Raw genomic sequence first — 22,049 nt, 5'->3', positions numbered from 1 at the left:
CCAACTGTTGCTGAGCTCACTTTCCAAGTCTCTCCCCAGTTTCTGGAGTTAATCTTTCCCTCTATCTCTCTCTGTTGTAAGCTCAATATTAATCTGGAAAGCCCTTAAAAGTGTTCACAAGTTGCCTTCAGAATAATGTGAAAGTAAACAAATAAAGCATCCTTCCTGACACCCCTCTAAAGAAACTTGCTTAAATGTTCACTGAAATTTAAGATTTTTAAGATAAAATTTTAATGGCATTTCAAACCAATTTTGTGATTTCTACCTTGCATTACTCTTCTTTGAGGTCTTACAATGGCTTCCCATTGGAAGAAAGAAGGGAAGGGCAAAACTTTTGGGGTTTACAGAAATATTTTCCCTATTATTTTTTGTATCACATAGCACTACAGTGCCTGGCTTTTCCAGGAAACCTGAGAATTTCATTGCTGATCTTAACACTTTCTACAATAAAATATATTCTGACTTCTAATTATACTTAGAATTAATTCATTTATAAGTAGTACAGATGGATCTTTCCATCCCTGGGGCCAGGCTGGGAATGAAAGCTCTTCATGGAGATAAAAGTGACCTAATTCTCTCTTTTGAATTATTTTCTTCAGATTTATGTCCTCAAGTGCTTTTTAGTGAGTCACTAGATATGACTGATGGATGAGTCCCACCGTGAGCTTCTTACAAATGTGCAAGAGGCAGTGCCTCTCAGACTTGAAATGACACCCAGTTCCAAGTCAGCAGTGACTCTTCTGACGGAGAACCAACTCCATCAGAGAGGTTTTCTTGGTTATTGCACCACAAGTTAACAACGTAGAGCTTTACAGCTTCCAAGGACTCTTTCTGGCTGCACATCTATTCTTCACTAGAGGTAGATAAGGCTTCGATTATTATCCCCACTTTAGAGCTGGGAAAGATGAGCCTTAGACAACAGGAGTGGCTTAAACTTGGGTCTAATCTCATGTCCTTACACTTGATGGCCTGTTTCATTCATATGAACCCCTGAACCCCAAGTAATCTCCAACTGCGCTGGGGACAGCGCCCCTTCCTATTCCAGTCAGCCACAGCTCAAGGTGGAAGGGGGACAGGAAAACTGACAGGGAGCGGACAGGGAGCAAAGAAGGGAATTGCTACTGGTGCTGGATGCCATGGGACCCCTCGGGTTCACTGTGAAGTGCCTGGCCTCCTGTAGGGGCCGCATCCCTGAGACTTACTAGGGACTCACTTTACCTCCACAACCCCCTCTGCAGTCCATGGGATGGGGCGCCACAGAAGGAAGGCGTGAGATGGGTCGCCTACCTCCTGAAGGATGAACTTCTGGTCCTCTGGGGTGGTGTTCTCACACAGATGCATGATGAGGACGTCTGTTCCTTCCACCACTGCCACGCAGCCTTCTGGCTGGTGGGTGTTGTAGCGTATTTCATTCTGGGATGTGTATTCGAAAAACTAGAAATGGAGTAGCCAACATGCACCAGTCAGCCTCTGATGTGCAAAGAGGGCAATCTTTAGAGAGAGGAAGGAGAACCTGGGGTTACCGGGGCATGGGTGCTGGGGTCCTCACACCAGCCTGTGTCCCCGGAGCAGCCTGTACACCTCTGGAGAGGTGTGTAGCCAATGTGAATGGAGGGGCCCTTCTCGTTTGCAAGAGCATGAGGTGGGGGATGGCCCGGGTCACCCCGCACCTGCTGTGCCTAACCCCAGGCTCGTGCAAAATGGCAGGAAAGAATATAGACTGGTTCCAGCCCTTGAGGGCTTTCTGTGCACTTGACCAGCCACTTCCCCTCCTTTTCTTCAGTCCTTTCCTCCTCCTTCCCCCGAAATGAAATGGATGCAACCATGCCTTGGAGACCACAAAGTGCTGTACACAGCAGACAAAGGACGGCTAATGGGAGGACTTGCTCTTCAGAGCAATGGTTTTCTTACCCTAGGTGCCTAGGGAAAATGCCGATTCAGGCTCCTGGTCCCAAAGAGGAAATGAGGGTTCCCTCCGTCTGAGATGGGGCCGAAGAAGCTGCACTTTCACACTTCTAACAAGACAGGCAGCTGCCCATCTGCCCCGCTCCACCCCCTTGCTTCCAGGAGATTCTGACACAGGTGTCAGGTTCCCAAGGCACATGGAGTAGTGCTTCTGAAACGAATCTCCCTTGAAAACCAGTCAAGACTAGAGGTGGGTTGGGGAGGGATGGGGTGGGTCTGGGAATCTGCATTTCTAAGCTCTCAGGTGATGCTGATGGTACCACCTTTGAGGAGTGCTGTTCTAAAAGGGGTTGAAGAACCTGAAAAATTTAAGGCTGTAGGGTCTGAATTATGAAAGTTTACTGTTGACCATAATGGGGCCTAATATTCAAACAGAATCAGAGTGACTCCAGGTTAGAGGAAAATCTGAAAGCCCACCCTTCGTCTCCGGTATCTCACACTTTACTTAGGACAGCAGTCTTTGAACGTCTAGAACCAACGCTTTGTTCTCTCCTGCATCCCCCCTGGCCCCGCCCTGGCAGTGTGCCTGCTTCTCAGTCCAGGGTCCTACTCCAGTACTCAGACCTTCCAGGTCTTGCTCCCCTGCCCAGCTGCAGTTCAGCATTTAACCCAGACATATCCACCTGGGCCCTGACTGAGAAAACTGCCCTAAAAATTGCTTTGCAATGTGGCACTACATATCAAATCCTATAATTCCATATAAGATTTAATTCTGAATAAGTCATCTGAAATGCAGATCTGCTTTCCTTCATTTTTTCTTTCTGACCAAAGATGTTAGCAGCAGGGTTATTTATAATTACAAAAACAGGGAGGAAGGAATTGGTTACCTCAACAGTAATTAATACAGTCACACAAAGGACTAGCAAGAAGCTGTTATGGATGATGTTCTCAAAGGATGTCTAACAACACATGAAAAGTATGATTAAGTAATGGACACGACAGACTATAAAACATGCAGATATTACAACAACCATTTAAAATACATAATCCCAAGGTTATGCATTAAAAAAGATGGGAAGTAAATATATCCTAATTATAATGGTGGTCATTCTGGGTCTTGTCATTTACTACTTGCTTCTACTTTTTATATTTCCTAAATGCTCTATTACGAGTACATATTACCTTTATAACAAGAAATCACATATTTAATGTTTTAAAAACACACAGACTTCCCCTCATCTCCCTCTTTAAAGGCCCACACCGATGATCCCTTGAGCACAGGGCCTCCCACTGTCCACTGTCCTTCAGCCTGGGAAGGTCAAGCTGTTAAAGCAGCAGCCCCTACCTGGTTCTGACCCATCCCGTGACAGCGGTACAGAATGACCTGGTGTCCTGTGATCTCGTGCTCATTGGGAGGATTGTAGTCAAAGCAGTAATCTCTCAGTCCTTTGTTCTGGAGCTAAGCAAAACATAAAGGTGGCATTTGGTCCAGGTTTATACACAACAGGTTCCACCCAGGGCTGTGAAGGCAGGTAAATGGAGCGAGAGGAGTGGCTGCCCGAAGAACCGGTCTCAGAGCTAAAAGCCCCTTCCATTTCTAGTCTTAAACGTCTTTCCCATTCTATACCATAGGCAGGAATCGTAACCCCCATTTTTTAAAATTAACTTTCACTGGAGTATAGTTAATTTACACTGTTGTGTTAGTTTCTGCTGCACAGCACAGTGAATCAGTCATACATATATTCAGTCTTTCTTAGTTTCTATTCCCTTATAGGTCATTGCAGAGGACTGAGAAGAGTTCCCTGTGCTATATAGTAGGTTCTTATTAGTTATCTATTTTATATATACAATTGTATGTATATGCCAATCCCAATCTCCCAATTTATCCTTTCCCCTGCTCTCCCTACTTGTAACCGTAAGTTTGTTTTCTACATCTGTGACTCTATTTCTGTTTTGTAAATAGGTTCATTTATATCATTTTTTTTAGATTCCATATCTCAGTGATATCATATGATTCATACACATTTTGGGAAGATAAATTTGAGGAGCAGAGAGATGAACTCTTCATGGCCTGAGAGCTCACACTGCTTCATGTCTCATTAGTGCAGGCTTATTGCTTTACTAGTTCAATAGCTGGGTCGTCACCTCACATATGCACCAAGTGTGTGCTCAGTCCTGTCTGACTCTTGTGACCCTAAGGACTGGGCCCACCAGTCTCCTCTGCCCATGGAATTTTACAGGCAAGAATACCGGAGTGGGTTGCCATTTCCTACTTCCCGACCCAGGGATCGAACTGCATTTCCTGGATCTCCTGCACTGGCAGGTGGTTTCTTTACCACTAAAACCACCTGGGAAGCCCTGTGTACCAAGGAGTTCCTGATATTACATTATCTTCAAAGGACACCCCAGTTAAGAGACCTGGCACTTCTCAGATCAGAAGTCCACCACTGTAGACTACAAGGACAGTATAACAGAGAACCGATGGTTTGCACACAGGTCATACAACACATAAGTGGAGACACCTGAGTCTTGAATCCAGGACCTCAGAATCCAAGTCCCGTGCTCTCTCTATCACTCAATATTCTCTAATCTAAGGTCATCTCTAAGGTACTTTTGGATCTAAATCCCTTTAATTATTCTAAAAGCAAAAAGCCCTGGAAGGTTCCATGCTTCCACTCCCTTCCAGGAGCCTCCAGAGACTCAGTTCAGTTCAGTCACTCAGTCGTGTCTGACACTTTGCGACCTCATGGACTGCAGCATGCCAGGCCTACTTGTCCATCACCAACTCCTGGAGTTTACTCAAACTCATGTCCATTGAGTCAGTGATGCCATCCAAACATCTCGTCCTCTGTCATCCCCTTCTCCTCCCACCTTCAATTTTTCCTAGCATCAAGTACCTTCCAAATCCCTTTCTGGAGAGTTTAAGGAACCTTCCCTGGTGGCTCAGTTGGTAAAGAATCACCTGCAATGCAGGAGACCCAGGTTCCATCCCTGAGTCAGGAAGATCCCCTGGAGAGGGAAATGGCAACCCACTCTGGTATTCTTGCCTGCAGAATCCCATGGACAGAGGGAAATGGCAACCCACTCCAGTATTCTTGCCTGTAGAATCCCATGGACAGAGGAGCCTAGTGGGCTACAGTCCATGATGTCGCAAAGAGTGGACACAATTGACTAACTAACACTTTCACTTTCAAAGAACCCTTCACTGGCTTCTTCTGAATCCCACTCTGGCCCTGGCCTTTGTCCACCTTTGTCTAGCTTCGTTCTGGGAATAAGACTCAGCCATATAGAAAGAAGGAATCCATAATCCACTGGCTCATAAAACAGAGACCTCCATGTTCTTGAGGTCCCTTAACTTTGTGAAGGAACCTGGGAACAGGATAGGTGAATAATCAGGGCATCTTAGGTTTAGAAGAACTCAAATGTTATGAAGCCAAGTTGGCACTCTTGACCACCAAAGGACCTCAACCTCAGATGAGTTCCCAGATTCAAAAGAATCTGGAAAGAAAGAAAAAAAAAACTAAAGAAGAAAAGGGAGAAACCCCTAATGATTAAAACTTAGATTAATTAAGCTAACTCTATCAAGTTGGTGATAGACTTAAAGAATGATTTTGAATAACTTTAGAGCATAGTGTGTTTGACTATACCTTCTTAGTGAAATATATTCTATAAATAAATAGAGCTGCAAAGGAATCTTTAACTTTATTCAGGGTCACACTGTCAATGGGAGGGTGGAGCAGAGGAAAGGGAAAGCAGAAGAGGCAACATCTTCTCGGTAAACACAGAATCTCAGGGACAGAATTCATTATATCACTCTCTCTCTCTCTGCATTTCTGCATGTTTGAACATTTTTATAATGAAAACTGAAAATACCCTGCTTTGCAATTATCAAAACTTGCAGAATGGAACACCAGCTCTTCTGATGAACACCACAGAGCAGAGGAGCCCTCCCTAAGTTGGTGGAGTTCCAAGCAAAAGCCAAAGGTGCTGGACACTTGAGTTGACCTCATCCCACCAATATTTCTTCTAGGTTTTCTGAAATAACAGAAGTGATTCCTCTTCCTTACTATGGCTTTTGTGGATCCCTGAGTCGGGAATTAGTAACGGGTCCAGTTATTGAGATTTGAAGTCATGTGATAAGGACTTAGTTAAAAAAAAGACTTGGAAACACCAACTGATCCTCAGTTTCCATCTGTAAAACAGGAGGCTGTACTCACCAACTGAGAGATGCTTCCAGTGCTGACGTTCTGGACCTGAGGCCCAGACACTCAAGGGGAGAAAGAAGGACACTGGATGAGAAGGGGGAGCGCTATGAGAGAAGTCAGCTGTCCCCGCAAAGGGGCGTTTCTTTTGCAGGGTTGGTCACTCAGGAGACCAGGTCACTCCTGGAGGGCAGAAGCACATTGCCCAGCACAGGCCCACCTCGCTCACCATCCCAAAGAAGCCAGGCCTGTCCTCGGGCACGTGCAGCTCTGGATACACGGTATTCAAGAACCACTTGAAGTCCTTACACCCAAGCCTTGCACGGAGCTGTCTCCTCTCTGTCACATCCCCAAAAGGCTCCTGAGAAAAGGACAAAACGGTGAGCCCCTGCAAGCCACAGTGCTTCCTACTAAAGCTTTTCATTCACCCAGTAAGCCTTTATTGAGCACCTATTGTGTGCAGAGCCTGCACAGGACAGAGAAGATAAGAAACAGTCTCAGACATAGTGGCAGCACCCCAGCAGGAGATACTGTTGCTCAAACAACGACATCCCCAGGTGCTCTTGCTGCAGGGAGGTGTGGCCAGGTGCAGGAAGGAAGGACACAAAGCCCCTGCTGATGGGTCAGGAGCTGAATCCAGGGGCTGCACTGGCATCCCTGGCCCCCTGTGGTCACAGACCAGCGGCATGTGAGTAGCACACGTATGTCATAGTGTTCTGATAGTTTTACCACTGATACCTGGACACTCACTTCCAAACAAAGGTAAGTATTCTAGAGGCAATTATGAATGAAAACTTTCTTATGTGCCCAATCTATTCAAGTCTAAATATATTCTTCCAATAGTAAGAGCAAAATGCTACAGTGATAAATACTTGTTTTATGGACAAAACCAATGATTACGAATTTTTGAATAATCAAATAAAGCGAGCATCTATTTAGCACAGCAAATGTACCACCATGAGAGCAACGCTGAGTGCAGAGATAGGACTGTCCCTGTGTTATGCCGTTAAATGGTTAAAATTTGACAAGTTAAAATATTTAACAAAATGACAACAATAAGGAAAAAGTCTGAATAAAATTTCAGGTTTCTGCTTATTTTCCAGAAGTTCATTTTTCAATGAGAGTCATTGTGACCTCATCTTCAACCAAATATCCATTTCAACACTCTGCCACTGGGCATTCAGACAAAAGGTGCATGAGTGCCCCTCTTTCTAACATATTATTCTTTGGGAACCCTCAGAAAGAGGGATTGATCTGTGGGTTTTAGACTGGGTGACAGGGAAGAGCAGATATTTCTAACCCGCAGCCTTGGGCAAGACAGAGTAAGCAGTGACCCTGTAGCCCAGAGGCAGAGAAAGACCACAGTGGAGGTCAAGGTGAGTGTCCACAGGGCTCCGCAGAGCAGAGAGAGTGCCACTGGAGTAGACCCAGTTCTTCCCACATCTGCTACGAGCCCTTGGGCAAGTTCCTTAAATCACTCTCTCTGAACTTCAGTTTTCTCATCTACAAAATGAAAATCTCCAAGTTACTCTGAAGGACTGCTGTAAAGATTCACAAGAAGAAATTTACAAGTGGCCGGGAAAGAGGCCTTGGAGCCAACTTTCTTGTCTTGTCACGTGAACCCTTAGTTATGTGAAGATAGGTCAGTGGGAGCCCTGTCCTGGCGTGTGTGGAGGGTGGCCTGTTAGTGGCAGTGGGGCTCTCTGATAAAATGTTATTTTTAACACTAAAATCAATACTTGTGGTGTCTTCACACTTTCATGGTCATTCTCAGACATGAGGGTCCCACAGCACGCACGTGTTCCCAGTTGAGGTTATAGCTCAGCCCTCGTCCTGAAAGCAAGTGTCCTGTTTACTACTTAGCACCAGGGTTCTCAGACTGTTCTGTACTGTGGTGGTGACTTCACTGTTTAAAATGGCCCCCAAGAGTGGTTAGTGCTGTCCAGTGTTCCTAGTGCAAGAAGGTGGTGATGTGCTGGAGGGAGAAAAGAGGTGTGTCGGATTAGATTCACCTGGGTGTGAGCTCAGTGCAACAAATCAACAATATACGTTAAATAGATTATTTAAACAGAAGCACACATAAAACCAAGTTATGTATTGATCAGTTGATAAGAATGTCTACCTGCAAGAGGTCTGCAGTAACCTAATCCTGTATTTCCCCCGTGATCAATGGCTAAGTAGTCAGTTCCAAATTCAGTGATTGTGGTTCGGTGACTGTATGGAGCGTAATTATGGTAAGGAGTGAGAATCAACTGTCTGTTGTTTATTATAAGTGAAGGAATACAGTTTTCCTCTTGGGTTGTGAGCACCCGATTTCCTCTCTATTTCTGGAACCAGATCTACCACAGTAGGAGGCCAGAATCAGCTGCTTTTGTTTGGATGTGGCCAGAAGGAGTGTGGGTGTACAGGGGGGACTCACCAGGCGGGCCTGGGGATTGCGATGGTAGTAGAGCTCTTTAAATTCATCCATCCACACTTCAGCTGCGCGGACACTGTTGGCCAGGGCCTTATTGCGGGAGTAGGGAGCTTGCCTGGGGAAAACGTGGCCAACGTGCGAACACGGGTGTATCTCCAGGGTCCCCCCGCACTGCCAGATCTGTGCACAGAGTGGGGAGGAGGCGGGGTGATGGGGTTGAGCAGGGAGTGAGCTGCTGGTCCACAATGCCTACAGTAAGGAGGCTGGGCACACAGAGGTCATGGTGAACACTGCCAAGACCTCACCCTCCATGAGGCAGGTGGCCACTTCCCCAGAATATTCAGGACCAGGATGCAGTCAAAGAGCAAGAAAGCAGCCGCAAAGACAAATAAGCCATCGGAACCCAGACCCCAAAATCCATGCACGAAGGCTCATGCACTTGACGCCTAGGAGCACCCAGAGTGGACCTCACTGGGAACTCACTTACTTATTAGGTAAAGCACATGCTGATTACCTGGTCTCCTAGCCATAGAAGATAGGAAAGCAGCAAGTAAGAAGAGAGGTTTGGAAGGGGGAAAGGAAGAGCTTCTAGAGGCAGGCAGAGCAGCCTGACACCTAGGGAAGAGGCAGAAAGACTGTTAAAAGCACACCCCAAAACTCAGCACACAGCCATATGGAGCCTTTTCACGGACATATGACCAAAGATAGCTGCTGCCACTGCTAAGTCACATCAGTTGTGTCCGACTCTGTGCGACTTCATAGACGACAGCCCACCAGACTCCTCTGTTCCTGGGACTCTCCAGGCAAGAACACCGGACTGGGTTGCCATTTCCTTCTCCAATGCATGAAAGTGAGAAGTAAAAGTGAAGTCGCTCAGTCGTGTCCAACTCTTTGTGACCCCATGGACTATAGCCTACCAGGCTCCTCTGTCCAGGTAAGAGTACTGGAGTGGGTTGCCATCTAGTGCTTATAATGGGGGGCAGGCGTGAGTCCTCAGTGGAGGGCCAAAGTCTTATTTATTAATTCTTTTAAAGCAGCAGACCATATAAGATATTCCTCAATTTGAAAATTTTCCATTTAAAAGCACAAACATCGACATAAGGTTTTGATACTTAAAATGCAAGATTCAGTTAACTAGGAAATCTACCAGAATGCTTAAAGCTTTCCCAAAGGGGCATCTATGTATCACACACAGCAGAATCAATGTATGGGCTTGTTACAAAATGCAGACACCCAGTCCCTACCGTAAGTCTATCAAATCTGACTTTCCAGAGACCATGCCTATGAATCTGCCTTTTTAACAAGTCTCCCTAACAAATCTTATATATGTCAAAGTTTGAAAGTCACTGTGCCCAATAAACGGAGAAGGAAATGGCAACCCACTCCAGTATTCTTGCTGGGAGAATCCCATGGACAGAGGAGCCTGGTGGGCTACAGTTCATGGGGTCGCAAAGAGTCGAACACAACTGAAGTGATTTAGCACGCATGTGCCAAATAAAGAGGCTACTTTATCAAGAAGCCAAGCAAATTAAGGCTCCAAAACATGGGCTCAGGAGGCGCCTGTGTTTAAGTGCAGAGTCTGTCACGCGCTCTTTAATCTTGGGCCAGTCACTTCCCCTTCCACCCCCCATCCCTCCCCTCAGTAAAGTAAAAGAACTAGGTGACTTCCAAGAACTTTAGCAGCCCCAAATCTATTAAATGTGTATTTTAAGAGTATTTATAGGATGTGTGTGGCATTGTATTCTTTCAGGATTATTGGATAAACTGCCAATATAGACGAAAAGTCCACCAGGCTCTCCTACCAAAGCCATCATTCCCAGAGAGAGACAAAAAACAGGTTAAGAGCGAGTGGAAACAGAAGACTAGGGTACTTACCCGAAAGGAGAATTCGAGGTTTTCTCCACCCCAAACTTCCATTCCTATATCATAAGACCCCAGGTATTCAAAGTATTTCTTACTCACAGCAAACAGCCCACCAGCCATCGTTGGAGATCTAGAGGCATGTGAATCATAATTTGAGGTAAGCAGCAGAAAATCATCACAGTTGGTTTCTACCACAAACCTTGAGTCCATTCACTCACATAAGCACATCCCGAGTTCACGCTCTCTGCCTAAGAGAGGCCAGCAGCTAAGATGGGCCAGCAGCTGGATGTTCCCCACAGCCCTTGCCCCATAGCCCCTGCCCTGCGGAAGCTCATGGACATCTCACTAGGCAACACAGAACTCTGTGGGTGACTAAGGTCAACCTGGGACCCTGTGGAAATACAGAAGAAGCCATGAGATAGGGAGGGAGGCAGGCAGGGCTGAGTTTCTTGGAGGAGGCATGGTCTGCAGAACAAAGGGGAGTTAGCCCAGAAGAGGAATGATTGGTTCTCTGAGAAGACAGGAGCATGACCACAGGCCTAAGGGTGAGTGAAACCCCTGAACTTCTAGGAGCACAGACAACAGAGAGAGATGGGAAGTGAGAGGCCGAGTTCTGAGAGGCTGGCAGGAGCCAGGCTGGGTGGCACTGCTCAGGAAAATTCTTAAGGAAAAGAAACAAGACACAAAAGGATAAATATTGTGTGATTCTACTTATATGAGGTACATAACATAGGGAAATCCAGAGATGGTTAGTTAAAAGGGGTTGGGCGAGGGGAGGAAAGTGAGGTACTGCTTCATGGGTACAGAGTTTCCATACAGGACTTCCCAGGTGGTGCAGTGGTAAAGAACCCACCTGCCAAGCAGGAGACCCGGTTCAACCCCTGGGTTGGGAAGATTCCCCTACAGAAGGAAATGGCAACCCACTCCAGTATTCTTTCCGGGAAAATCCCATGGACAAAGTAGCCTTGCAGGCTATAGTCTAGGGGTCACAAAGCATCAGACATGAGTTAGCGACTAAACAACAACACTGGATGATGGAAAAGTTCTGGAAATATATAGAGGTGATGGTTGTACAATACTGTGAATGTGTGTGACGCTAGTGAATTGTGCATTTAAAAATGCTTAAAAGGGTAAATTTTATGTTATACATACTTAACAAAATTATTAAAATATAACAATATAAATCCACATATATAGCAAAGATTTTTATCAAAAATAAACAAATACTCTGGAAAATGAAAACAGAGGCAACGGCTAACCATCCCTCCCGAGAGCCTTAACTGACAAGTTGGCCAGATGCGGTAAGGCACTCAAAGAAGTAGCCCCCAACCTGATGACATCGATGGGGGACCGCATGCGGATCCTCTCCTTTTCGGGAACCGTGTGCCACGTGAACACCAGCCGCCAGTCAAAACCGCCGATCTGGGGCTCCCCAGCATTCCCCAGGTACTCGAAGGTGTTCCAGTCAATGACATCAATCACAGGGCACACCACCGCTGACTCCTTTTCATGGATCCTGGAAACAGTCAGAACACCCTGACATTCTACCATGTACGGGCAGGAGGAGGACCACCAGGAAGCCTGAGAATCGAGTCTCCTCAGCCTTCCACTAAAAGGAGGAACGCCTGTGTGGAAAGGCCTGCTTCTTTTATTCCAGGTGTCTGCAGCCAGGTCAGCCCCGGCAGGTGAACATCATGGGGGTGCTGGGTGGAGGAGGGGCAGGTACAAGGATTCTAGCCCTGGTATGTAAAGTTCCATAGCTTCAATAGTCTGATTCCATCTAAAGATATTCTGATTAAACTTGAATCCTTCTATGAAACTCACAATGTCAAAATCCAAGCTAACTTTTAAAGCAGAAAGCAGACTTTCAGTTTCTCAAGACTGTAAGCGATTTCTTCCTGTAATCACAATGAAACATCTTAAAGTCAAGAAATAATTATTTTCTTATGAACAGAGATGCACCCAGACTAAAGGGTCTGCTTTGGAACTAGCAAATAAATTTTAATCCTGCCCCTTATTTGCTGTGTGACATTAGTGTTGTCATCTAACCACTCAGAGCCTGATGCCTCTGAAACAATAATACATACTTGGAGGGTTAATGTGGACTCCCCAACAGAATGTTTGTAAGAGGCTGGCAGAGAACCTGGAACTACAGCTATACTTTTCTTTTAATCTTCTTTATGATTAAATGTTACATACAGTGGAAAATGTGATAATTTCTTGTTGCAGCCATCAGCCTGTGCACAGGCTTCAGTGATTCTCTCCACAATCATTCTTACAAGCCCAACCATCTTTCAGCAGGCTTCCAGACTGTGTTTCTTTGCATCTGACAGCACACCAGGAAGCATGAACTGAGACTGGACCATATGTGAACATTAGATTTCTCTGGATTATATTTTGGGGGCAGTTCTCTAGAATCTGCCTATAAACCCATAAACCATAAACTGTGACTTGCATCCAGCAGGTTGGAACCAGGGGTAGCCTAATTTCTACAAGAAAGGGAAAACTGGAGGGAGCCAGTACTGGAGTAAAGGATTCTAAATCACAGTTAGAGAATGTGCTGGCCCAGTTGCAGGGGTTACTGGGTAGAGCTTCCTGGCATCTTGGGAGCCAGGGACCAGGGATACCAAACATCCCACAGTCCAGTCCTACACAGCAAAGAATGGTTCTGCCCCAGATATCAACAGCAGCTCATAATGCCAAGAGCACAACCTCGTTAATGTGACAACCAAGGACATCTTCCACTTTCAAAAGCCCCTAAAGGGAAGGGGTTACTGTGCCTGGCTGAGACCACACCTGAGGGACAGTCTACAGTCCAGTGTTTCAACTCTGAGGCATACCCAATTCCCCAGGGAGCTTTTGAAACATCCAGAAGGCCAGGAACCACCTCAGAAATTCAGATCCAAATAGTCTGCTACAGGACCAGGACTTTTTAAAGTTCCCCAGCTATTTCTAATGGGTAACCAGGGGAGAATCCCTCTGACTCCAGGTATGGAATAAGGATGTGATTATGTGGAATGCCACCTCACTCTCTCCAAAGGGTGGACTGGAGTGGATTGGAATTCCAGATGGCATTTATGCATCAGCTGAAGGGGAAAAGCGTGCACCCCCACCTATGATTTTAGATAGGACTAGAGGTGGCCCTCTGTAGGCAAAGTGCAGGCAGGAGGGAAGGGTGAACCCATTAGGCCAGATTGCAGAGGGAGCACCCAGCTGTCACTATGTTTTAAGTGATCTCAAGACTCTAGCACTAGCCTGAGGAACCCTGAGTCCTTGCTGCTGCTGAAGCCCATTAGAGCTGAGGGAGGAGAATGAGGCATCAAAGGTCCAGGATGGCAGAAGTGTCAGAGCAGAGCCTGGTCTCATGCAGGAAGGAAGGCGAGGGGGTCCTCAGCTCTTCCAGACAGACCTTGGCAACCAAGCACTGGGGGCCAGGGGAAAGTAGTTTCCCAAATGCACAAACTCTGATCTTCCAGCCCTCTACCCACTCCCCACAGTGGGGACCAAGCAGAGAACCTGCCCCTCCTTAGACATTCCTCTTGCACCTGGAGGAGCTCAGGGCTTGCCAGCCCAGCTCCTGATGCAGAATCAGTAGGATAAGGAGGGAAACAGGGAAGAGAAGAGAACAAAAGTCAGCCAAGCGTGAGCCATAAGAGGCTGTGGGACAGCAGGAGAAATGGCGTTGAAGACGTGGCTGTATTTATGCTTCCATGACTCCATAAAATTAGATATTAAAAATAATATTTTATGACTATGGTGGTGGTGGTTTAGTCGCCAAGTCACGTCCGACTCTTGCGACCCCATGGACTATAGCCTGTCAAGTTCCTCTGTCCATGGGGTTCTCCAGGCAAGGATACTGGAGTGGGTTGCCATTTCCTTCTCCAGGGGATCTTCCCAACCCAGGAATTGAACCCAGGTCTCCTGCATTGCAGGTAGATTCTTTACCAACTGAGCTACAAGGGAAGCCCATATTTTATGACTATATTATAGGTATAAAAACGACCCAGGCTATATTCATTATTGTGATATTCACTTTCCATTCTGATTTTAAAAGAAATTATCACAATTTTTCGGGGGGTCCCTTAAAGTTTCACAGGTGGGCCCTAGGCATTGTTGGTACTGGGTGTAATGGTTACTGGCTTGAAGGAAATACATCAAAACATATTCTCTAGGAGTACAATTCTACGTGACTATTTTTTTCTTGGTTGATCATACTAAGTTTTCTACAATAAATGTGTAAAATAAACAGTAATAAAAGCAAACACTCATCTGGGGCCTCCTGTCTACTGGCATGTTCTAAGTGCTGGCTATATATTAACTAACTTAACCGCCTCCACAGCCCCAGGACATCCTCTCCACGTGGGAGGACATATCCCCTCCACGCCAGGGGCAGAGGCTCTGGCCGAGGAGCCGCTGAGCCCAGCACCCCTACCTCCCGCGCCAGTTTGTCGGGGACCCCGCCACCCACAGACGCACCTCTGCAGCAGTGGCTCCAGCCACCCCTCATGGCACTCGCAGTGGCAGTCCAGAAAGGTCAGCACGTCGCCCTTGGCCACGGAGGCCCCTAGCAGCCGTGCTCGCACCAGGCCCTCCCTCTTGTTGGCTCGGATCAGGCGGACCTTGGGCAACCCCGCCAGCTCGGTGGCCAGGCGCTCCTTCAGGTGTTCTGCAGAGGAAGCAGGACAACGAGGGTCACCTCCACACATCCCCAGCCGCGTCCTCCCAGGGCCTCCCTATCCCCAAAAGAAGACTAAATAGACACGAGCCTCCTTTGTTCTGCACCAGGGATATCCTCACTGTGCTGGGAATCAAGCCTGGAAGCCCCCGGAAGGCTGGGAGGCAGGGGTGGAGGATTCTAGAACCACTGAAGAAGGGCTCCTGCTCAAAACACAGGTAGGTACATCTGTACTCTTGTAAGGGGTGAATGTGGCATATGGATCTATCTCAATAAAGCTATCCTCCCCACCAAAAGTACCCTGACTTGTAAACATTTAAATAAAAGCACAAGAACCATCCATTCACAATTTTTCCAAAAAATTCTTATATGAATGTTAATTTATGTTAATATACAATACATCATAAAATTTTAATTTACATGGAACTATGTCAACACAGATTTTATTTATAATTACATTAATCCAAATTTTCTCAGAAGCACAATTCAGTTGACACAGTAATAATAATAATGGTGGCCAACATTACAAGGCTTAGTGTGCTAATTACTACTGTCCGAGTGATTCACATAACTCATCCTATGAAGTAAGTACTACTGTGTGTGTGTGTGTTCAGTCACTCAGTCATATCCCACACTTTGTGACCCTAAGGACTGTAGCCTGCCAGGCTCCTCTGTCCATTGGATTTTCCAGGCAAGAATGCTGGAGTGGGTTGCCATTTCCTCCTCTAGGGGATCTTCCTGACCCAGGGATCGAACCTGAGTCTCCTGTGTCTCCTGCACTGCAGGCGGATTCTTTACCACTGAGCCACCTGGGAAGCCCCTACTACTACAGTACTACTACTGTACCCATTTTATGGATGAGAACATTGAGGCTAGAGAGGCTAAGTGATGAGCCGAGGTCCCAGACAAGAGAGCAGAGGGGCTGTGATTTGAACCCAAGGACTCAGGCTCGAGTCCACAGCCTTAACACTGCCTTCAGAGCTTTCTCCTACAGTCTCTCATCCTTATTAAACAAATCCAAAACTTGTCAGGAGGACATGCTTACCCCATTTTGCAGAAGAGGAAATGAGTTCTTATGAGCTGAAAGGACGGGCACACAGCTAGAACTGGCCCCGGGACTCCTGACTCCACACACAGGCCCTGGAACTAAAGGCTCCAATTCACATCCCTCAGTGGGTCAGGTGGGAACCATTCAGCAAAATAAAAAGGACAGCATCTCCCCACATTGGTTAATACATGGGTTTTGTCTCAAAGTCATCCTCAGTCATCAGTGAAGGGGAAAAGTTTGTAAAATGTCCTAAGTTGCTTTGTTGTTGGTGAAATGTTTCTCTAAATATTCTTGATACTCAAACAAAAAACAAAAACAAACATTCATTGATTGATTTTTCAACCCTAAATATAATTGCGTACAAGCGGATAGCAAGAATAAGGGAGGAAACTTCCCAAGCAAAGCTAATTAGTAGCAGGGCCCAGTGACCACACAGGAAAATGCTGGTGCAGCTCTCCACTACTCATTATGGGTTTGGTCGGCATCAATCTTCTGTCTGCCAGAACTGTCTTATCCCATCCTGGAAGGTGCTGACAACTCTCATCGGCTCAGGCTGACACTGCAGGAAGGGTGTGAGGAGGGTGCAGGAAGTGTGGGAGGAGAGCGCAGGGCGGGACTTCTTCCTCCAGTACAGGCTGAGGGGAGAATCCTGGTTTATACGTCACCACCATGGGGACGGAGAACCTTGGCCCCACAGAACCTTGCATTTACAGGAGAACTGAATTGTACTGAAGGGGTTCATACCATATTCCTGCCTGTTGAGCAGTGGCTTCATCCCATAAAAAGAAATAATCTGATGTCTACTTCTGAATGAATACATTTCTGAAAGTTTCAGGCACTTTACAGTTTTTAAAATATTTCCTAAAAACAGAAGTTATCATTGAACAAGTGCCAGCAATGTGCCAGGTCCTAACAAGCTACCACCTCATTTAATCCTCACAATGACCCTGCAAGGTAAGAACTACTATTATACCATTTTATAGGACAGGGAGCCAAGGTTGAAACTGGTTAAGCTCTATGCTCAAGGCTATACAGCTGTAAAGTGTTGGAGCTGGGATTCTAGGCTATGCGGTGTGACCCAGAACCAGGGTCTACATAGACATATTTAAAACAACCCTGGGAGGAAAGAAAATGGAGACACATGCCTACTATATGCTGGCTGCTACATGAGGTTCTGTGCTACACGTGATCTCATTCATTCCTCACCACAAATCTCTGATTTAAATGTGCTATGCTAAGTCACTTCAGTTGTGTCCAACTCTTTGCAACTCTGTGGACTGTAGCCCACCAGGCTCCTCTGTCAATGAGATTCTCCAGGCAAGAATACTGGAGTGGGTTGCCATGCCCTACTCCAGAGAATCTTCTGGACCTAGGAATCGAACCTAAGTCTCTTATGTCTCCTGTACTGGCAGGCGGGTTCTTTACCACTAGTGCCATCCGGGAAGCCCTGATTTAAGTGTAGATAAACTCATTTACAGATGAGAAACCAAGAATCAGAAGACAAGTGACTTGTCCAAGGTGTCGTGACAGGTTATGGTAAAGCTCACCTACAGCCGCAGACCCCGTACCTCAGTGCCTTGTAGACTACAGTAAACCTCGGCCTCCAGCCTGGCTTGCGTGCTGCCAGGGGGAACGCCAGCTGTCCCCTGACTCACTCTCCCCATAGAGATGATGTTCCCAGTCTCCCTCACAAGCAGCTGTTGCCAAGTGACCCTGTTCTACTCAATGGGATGTAAGGGTGACTTCCAAGTGGACTCCCAGTCCCCTGGAAACCCTTCCACTGACAGGAGTAAACAGGAGGTGAAGAACCAGCCTGCCATGCCATCCTTGAGAAAGGGGAAACTCAGGACAGCAGGAGCCGGGCCTAACACCATGGAGCTGCCACACTCGCCTTAGTCTATTATCCCAGATTTGCAACAGGAGAGAGAAATCAACTTTTATCTCATGGAAATCACTGTTATTTTGTGTTTCTGTGAGAATAGCACACCTACCAGTCAGGACAGATACACAGGCTCTGAGATCAGACAGACCAGCCTCAGGGCCTGAAGCGGCAGATAAGCAGCGGCTCTACCTTAAGGGGGTGCCCAGAGGTTGGTGACTGGGTCGGAAACAGGCTCAGCACCACACCCACAGCTCTCCCTGTGGTAAGGCCCTGACATTTCCCCTCACTTAAGCTTATCTGACTACTGCTTAACTGATACCACTAACCCCAGCCGGGCAAGGCCACAGCAGCCCCTACACATATCCTCCTTTTATCCTCACCCCCCATCCCTGCTCCCCAACCCCCAGCATCAGTCAGCCTGTCTCAACAGGGCAGCACAGAGTCTCCCCAAGACCTAGCAACCTTACAGCTCTCCCAACAGCCCTCAGGCAGCTCCCTGCAGGCTCCTATTTAAGCTAAATTCCTTCTATTGTCCTCCGAAGCCCCACCTGACCTGGCCCCATCCACCCCACAATCCCAGCCCCCAGGTCACCCTCCACTGGCTGGTGGTCTGACCCTGAGAATGGCTGCTTGTTTTAGCTTCTGCACCTGCTGCTCCCAGCCCGGCCCCCTTGCCCAGACCTTCACTGGGCTGCCTCCTTATTCATACTGTTGTGGTTATTCAGTTGTGTTCGACTCTTTGCAACCCCATGAACTGCAGCACCCCAGGCTTCCCTGTCCTTCACTGTCCCTGGAGTTTGCAGCTTTTGGCTTTAAAGAGGCCTCCCTGATTTCCATCAGATAGAGTAGTCCTGGTCCCCACGCTCTAGGCGTTCTCCTATTCCCATTATTCTTTCAGGGCACTTTCTACTCATGCTGTAGTATAGTATCATGTTCTAATATGGTATGCTGTATATTGTATTATGTGATGTACGTGTGATATATGTATATATATAGTGTTGTATTATGTGATGCATGTGTTATGTTCTTCATGTGTTTACTGACCATCTCAACCCACAGCTCTGGAATGTGAGTTTTATGAGGGCAGGGATTTATCTTGTGTCCCATGGAATCCCCAGCACCCAGCAAATGCTCAAAAAAAAGCTTCCTGAATAATAAAGGGCCAGCCTCGGACTGCATGCGAATTGCTGGATCCCAGGTCACCGGTCAGGCCTGCAGGAACACCGACCATCCTTTCAATGGAATGTCTCGCCCTGGCTTCAGTTCTTCTGTCTGGACTGCCCCTTTTCTATTTCACCTCAAAGTCAGTATCTTCAAGGCCAAAGCCCTGTGGTTTTTCCAGTTCAAGGAGGGCACCACCACTTACCCGGAGACCCAGGCCAGAAGCCCGAGTGTCCACCTCACAGCTTAGCCAGTCTCCAGGCCTGTAGATGTTGCCTCCTGAGTATCCTCCTCCCACCTGCCTGCCCTCCCCATCCCTCCAACCTGGTCACCTCCATGGCCCCCTCATCTCCCTGCAGAGCTTCCCAGTACCCCATTCTCCACACTCCAGTCCAGAGGGTTTCCCCAAAGAGCAGACAGGTCTCTTGCTTGAAATTCTGCCTTGGTCTCTCCCTCAGGACAAAGCCCCAACTCCTCAGGCTTGCGTATAAGTCCTGCACCCTCTTCCTGTTCCTGCCTGCAGCAGCCAGCTCTCTGTCCTTCCTGAACTACTTGCAGATCCTACACAGTCCACACAGCACTGCAACTCTAAGGCTTTCCATATCCTGTGGCCTCCACTTGAAACGCCCTCCCTCCTCATTTGCAGTCCACAAACTGCCCAGCCTTCAAGACTATGGTCAACCACCTGCTCCCGAGCACCCAGGTGGGTGAGTGCTCCCTCTCTGCCTCCTATAGCACTGAGTGGTAGAGCACTCTGCCATCATGTCTGCATCCCCCTACCCAGCTCTGAGCTCCCTGAGGGCAGGGGCCAGGCACAGGGAGACACAGGAAGCCCATCTTCCCTGGCCTGTTCTATGCACCCATGTCACACCCGCCTCGCAGGCACAGTCACCAAAGGGCAGGCTCCTCCAAGGGCCCAAGTCAGGGGCTCACCTCGATCACTGTAGTCATCTACAAGGATAACTTCTTCTAGCAGGGTGTCTGGGGATGTCTCGAGGACACTGTAAACCGTCCGAAGGAGAGTTGACCAGGCTTCATTATAAAACGCTATGACGACAGATGTTGTGGGCAATTCATCGTAATTATATTTCTTCTCTTTGCACCTGTAAATACAACACAATTTCAGGAATTAAGACCCTACTGGTGACTTGTATACCAGGCCCAGGCTGGTGCTGGGTTTGGAGTGAATGGAACACAGGTCATGGTCTCAGGGCCTCCCTCTGGGGAATGGTAAATAACCTGCTGGGATCTTCCAGTCACCCATGATCCAGTAGGAATCCCAGCAGATTCTTTAAAAGGTTCTAAAATGATACCTAATGAGCTTGACCTGCAGGATGCTGTTTCTAAACTTTAAAGCGATTTTCAGATTTATGCAACATTCAAACTCAGCAGACTCAGAAAGGAGAGGGTACTGTCAATTCTCCCCGCCTAACACCTACCTCTCCCATCTGTCCACGCCTTTCCAACCCCACTGCTGGACCTCTGCTCAGACTGCATCCTTTATTTCTTTTTTTTAAAGGCCTTTTTGATGTGGACCATTTTTAAAGTCTTTGTTGAATATGTTCACCCTTTCTTTAAATTGAATAAATTTCATTTGGAAAACCTCACTGTCATTATTGCCACCATTTCTCTTTGGATCTGTGCACATGTGGAACTAAATGTTAGCTTTTCTTTGTTTTAAAGATTTAAAAAGTCTTTAGGTTTCAGAAAAATACATTTTTTTCATGTAGTACAAGCAATTAGTTCTTTCTGATGCTTCTAGTGGGCTATGGCAGCTTTTCTATGCAACCTGTCTACTACTCAGAGGTATGCTAAATCCAGACATAATTAAGCACTAGCTGTGTATTAAATCATTTCATGGCCTCCATAGTCTCAGAAGGTAGGTACTATTACCAGAGAAACACAAATATCACTTATATGTGGAATCTAAAATATGACACAAATGAACATATTTACAAAACACAAACAGACTCACAGACAGAGAAAACAAACTTATGGCTACCCCACGGGAAAGCAGGAGAGGGAGGAATAAATTCGGAGTTTGGGATTAGCAAATACAAACTACTATAAACAAAGGAGATTAACAACAAGGTCTTACTATATAGCACAGGGAACTGTATTCAATATCCTGTAATAAACCAAAATGGAAAAGAATAACTAAATCATTTTGATGTATACTAGAAATTAATGCAACACTGTAAATCAACTATATTTCAATTAAAAAAAAAAGATAAAACATCCTTTAAATGCATTCTCCTTCATGAATTTCAATATATCCTCCTGAACATCTCTAAATTTGCATCCAGGAAAAACATTTCCCTCTTTTTCTGGGCAATAAAAAGCTGTGTATCGTTCAATTAGACAAAGGCAGACATGTATCACTCAGGGTTCTACTTCTGGAAAGACAAAGAGAGTTCAGAACCAAATTTACTACGAAATCATAGTAAGCCATCTTTGCCTTAACTTTCTGGTATAATCCATATGCTTTGTGAAGGCAGGGGCAGAGTTGTGTTTTACTCTGTATTTTCTGCATGCTTTGCACTGTATCTAGTAATAATAGTAATATTTATTGAGTGTTTACTATATGATAGGCAGTGTGCTAAACATTCCACAAGCATTATTCCTTATAATCTTCTTTATAATCTTCATAAAAACCCTTCTGGATGAGGATACCATAATCTCCACCAGTACAATATATGTCTATGTATTTTATGGTTATGAGTAAATGGGTGTGGCAAACACCTCCTGATCTTTTATGTTTATATTTAGGTTATCACATAAACATCTTTAAAACAATGAAAATTTACCTCCTTTGGAGAACAGGCCAAGAAGGTCACAGTGGACACAGGTGTGTTTTATTGGCCCAGAATGCTTTCTCCTTTCTTCACCTTACTGTA

General features: G+C 46.3%; 1 protein-coding gene across 3 annotated transcripts in view; it reads right to left on the bottom strand.

Moving 5' to 3' along the window:
• GALNT12 (polypeptide N-acetylgalactosaminyltransferase 12) overlaps positions 1–22,049 on the bottom strand; it is a 34,539-nt gene that overhangs the window by 3,822 nt on the left and 8,668 nt on the right. The window contains exons 2-9 of one of the 3 annotated variants that reach the window (XM_070794820.1): positions 20,086–20,255; positions 14,863–15,052; positions 11,717–11,902; positions 10,399–10,516; positions 8,527–8,703; positions 6,337–6,468; positions 3,251–3,364; positions 1,288–1,434 (exon numbers count right to left, since the gene is read on the bottom strand). In XM_070794820.1, coding sequence (XP_070650921.1) covers positions 1,288–1,434; positions 3,251–3,364; positions 6,337–6,468; positions 8,527–8,703; positions 10,399–10,516; positions 11,717–11,902; positions 14,863–15,052; positions 20,086–20,255 — 1,234 coding nt within the window. Of the gene's footprint in view, positions 1–1,287; positions 1,492–3,250; positions 3,365–6,336; positions 6,469–8,526; positions 8,704–10,398; positions 10,517–11,716; positions 11,903–14,862; positions 15,053–20,085; positions 20,256–22,049 lie in introns of those variants that run through there. The other 2 variants (XM_070794822.1, XM_070794821.1) reach the window with 2 other exon arrangements.

Source organism: Bos indicus, chromosome 8 (genome assembly GCF_029378745.1).
Source record: "Bos indicus isolate NIAB-ARS_2022 breed Sahiwal x Tharparkar chromosome 8, NIAB-ARS_B.indTharparkar_mat_pri_1.0, whole genome shotgun sequence".
In the NCBI taxonomy this organism is placed as follows: Eukaryota; Metazoa; Chordata; class Mammalia; order Artiodactyla; family Bovidae; genus Bos; species Bos indicus.
This window is presented reverse-complemented; position numbering and strand designations above follow the sequence as displayed.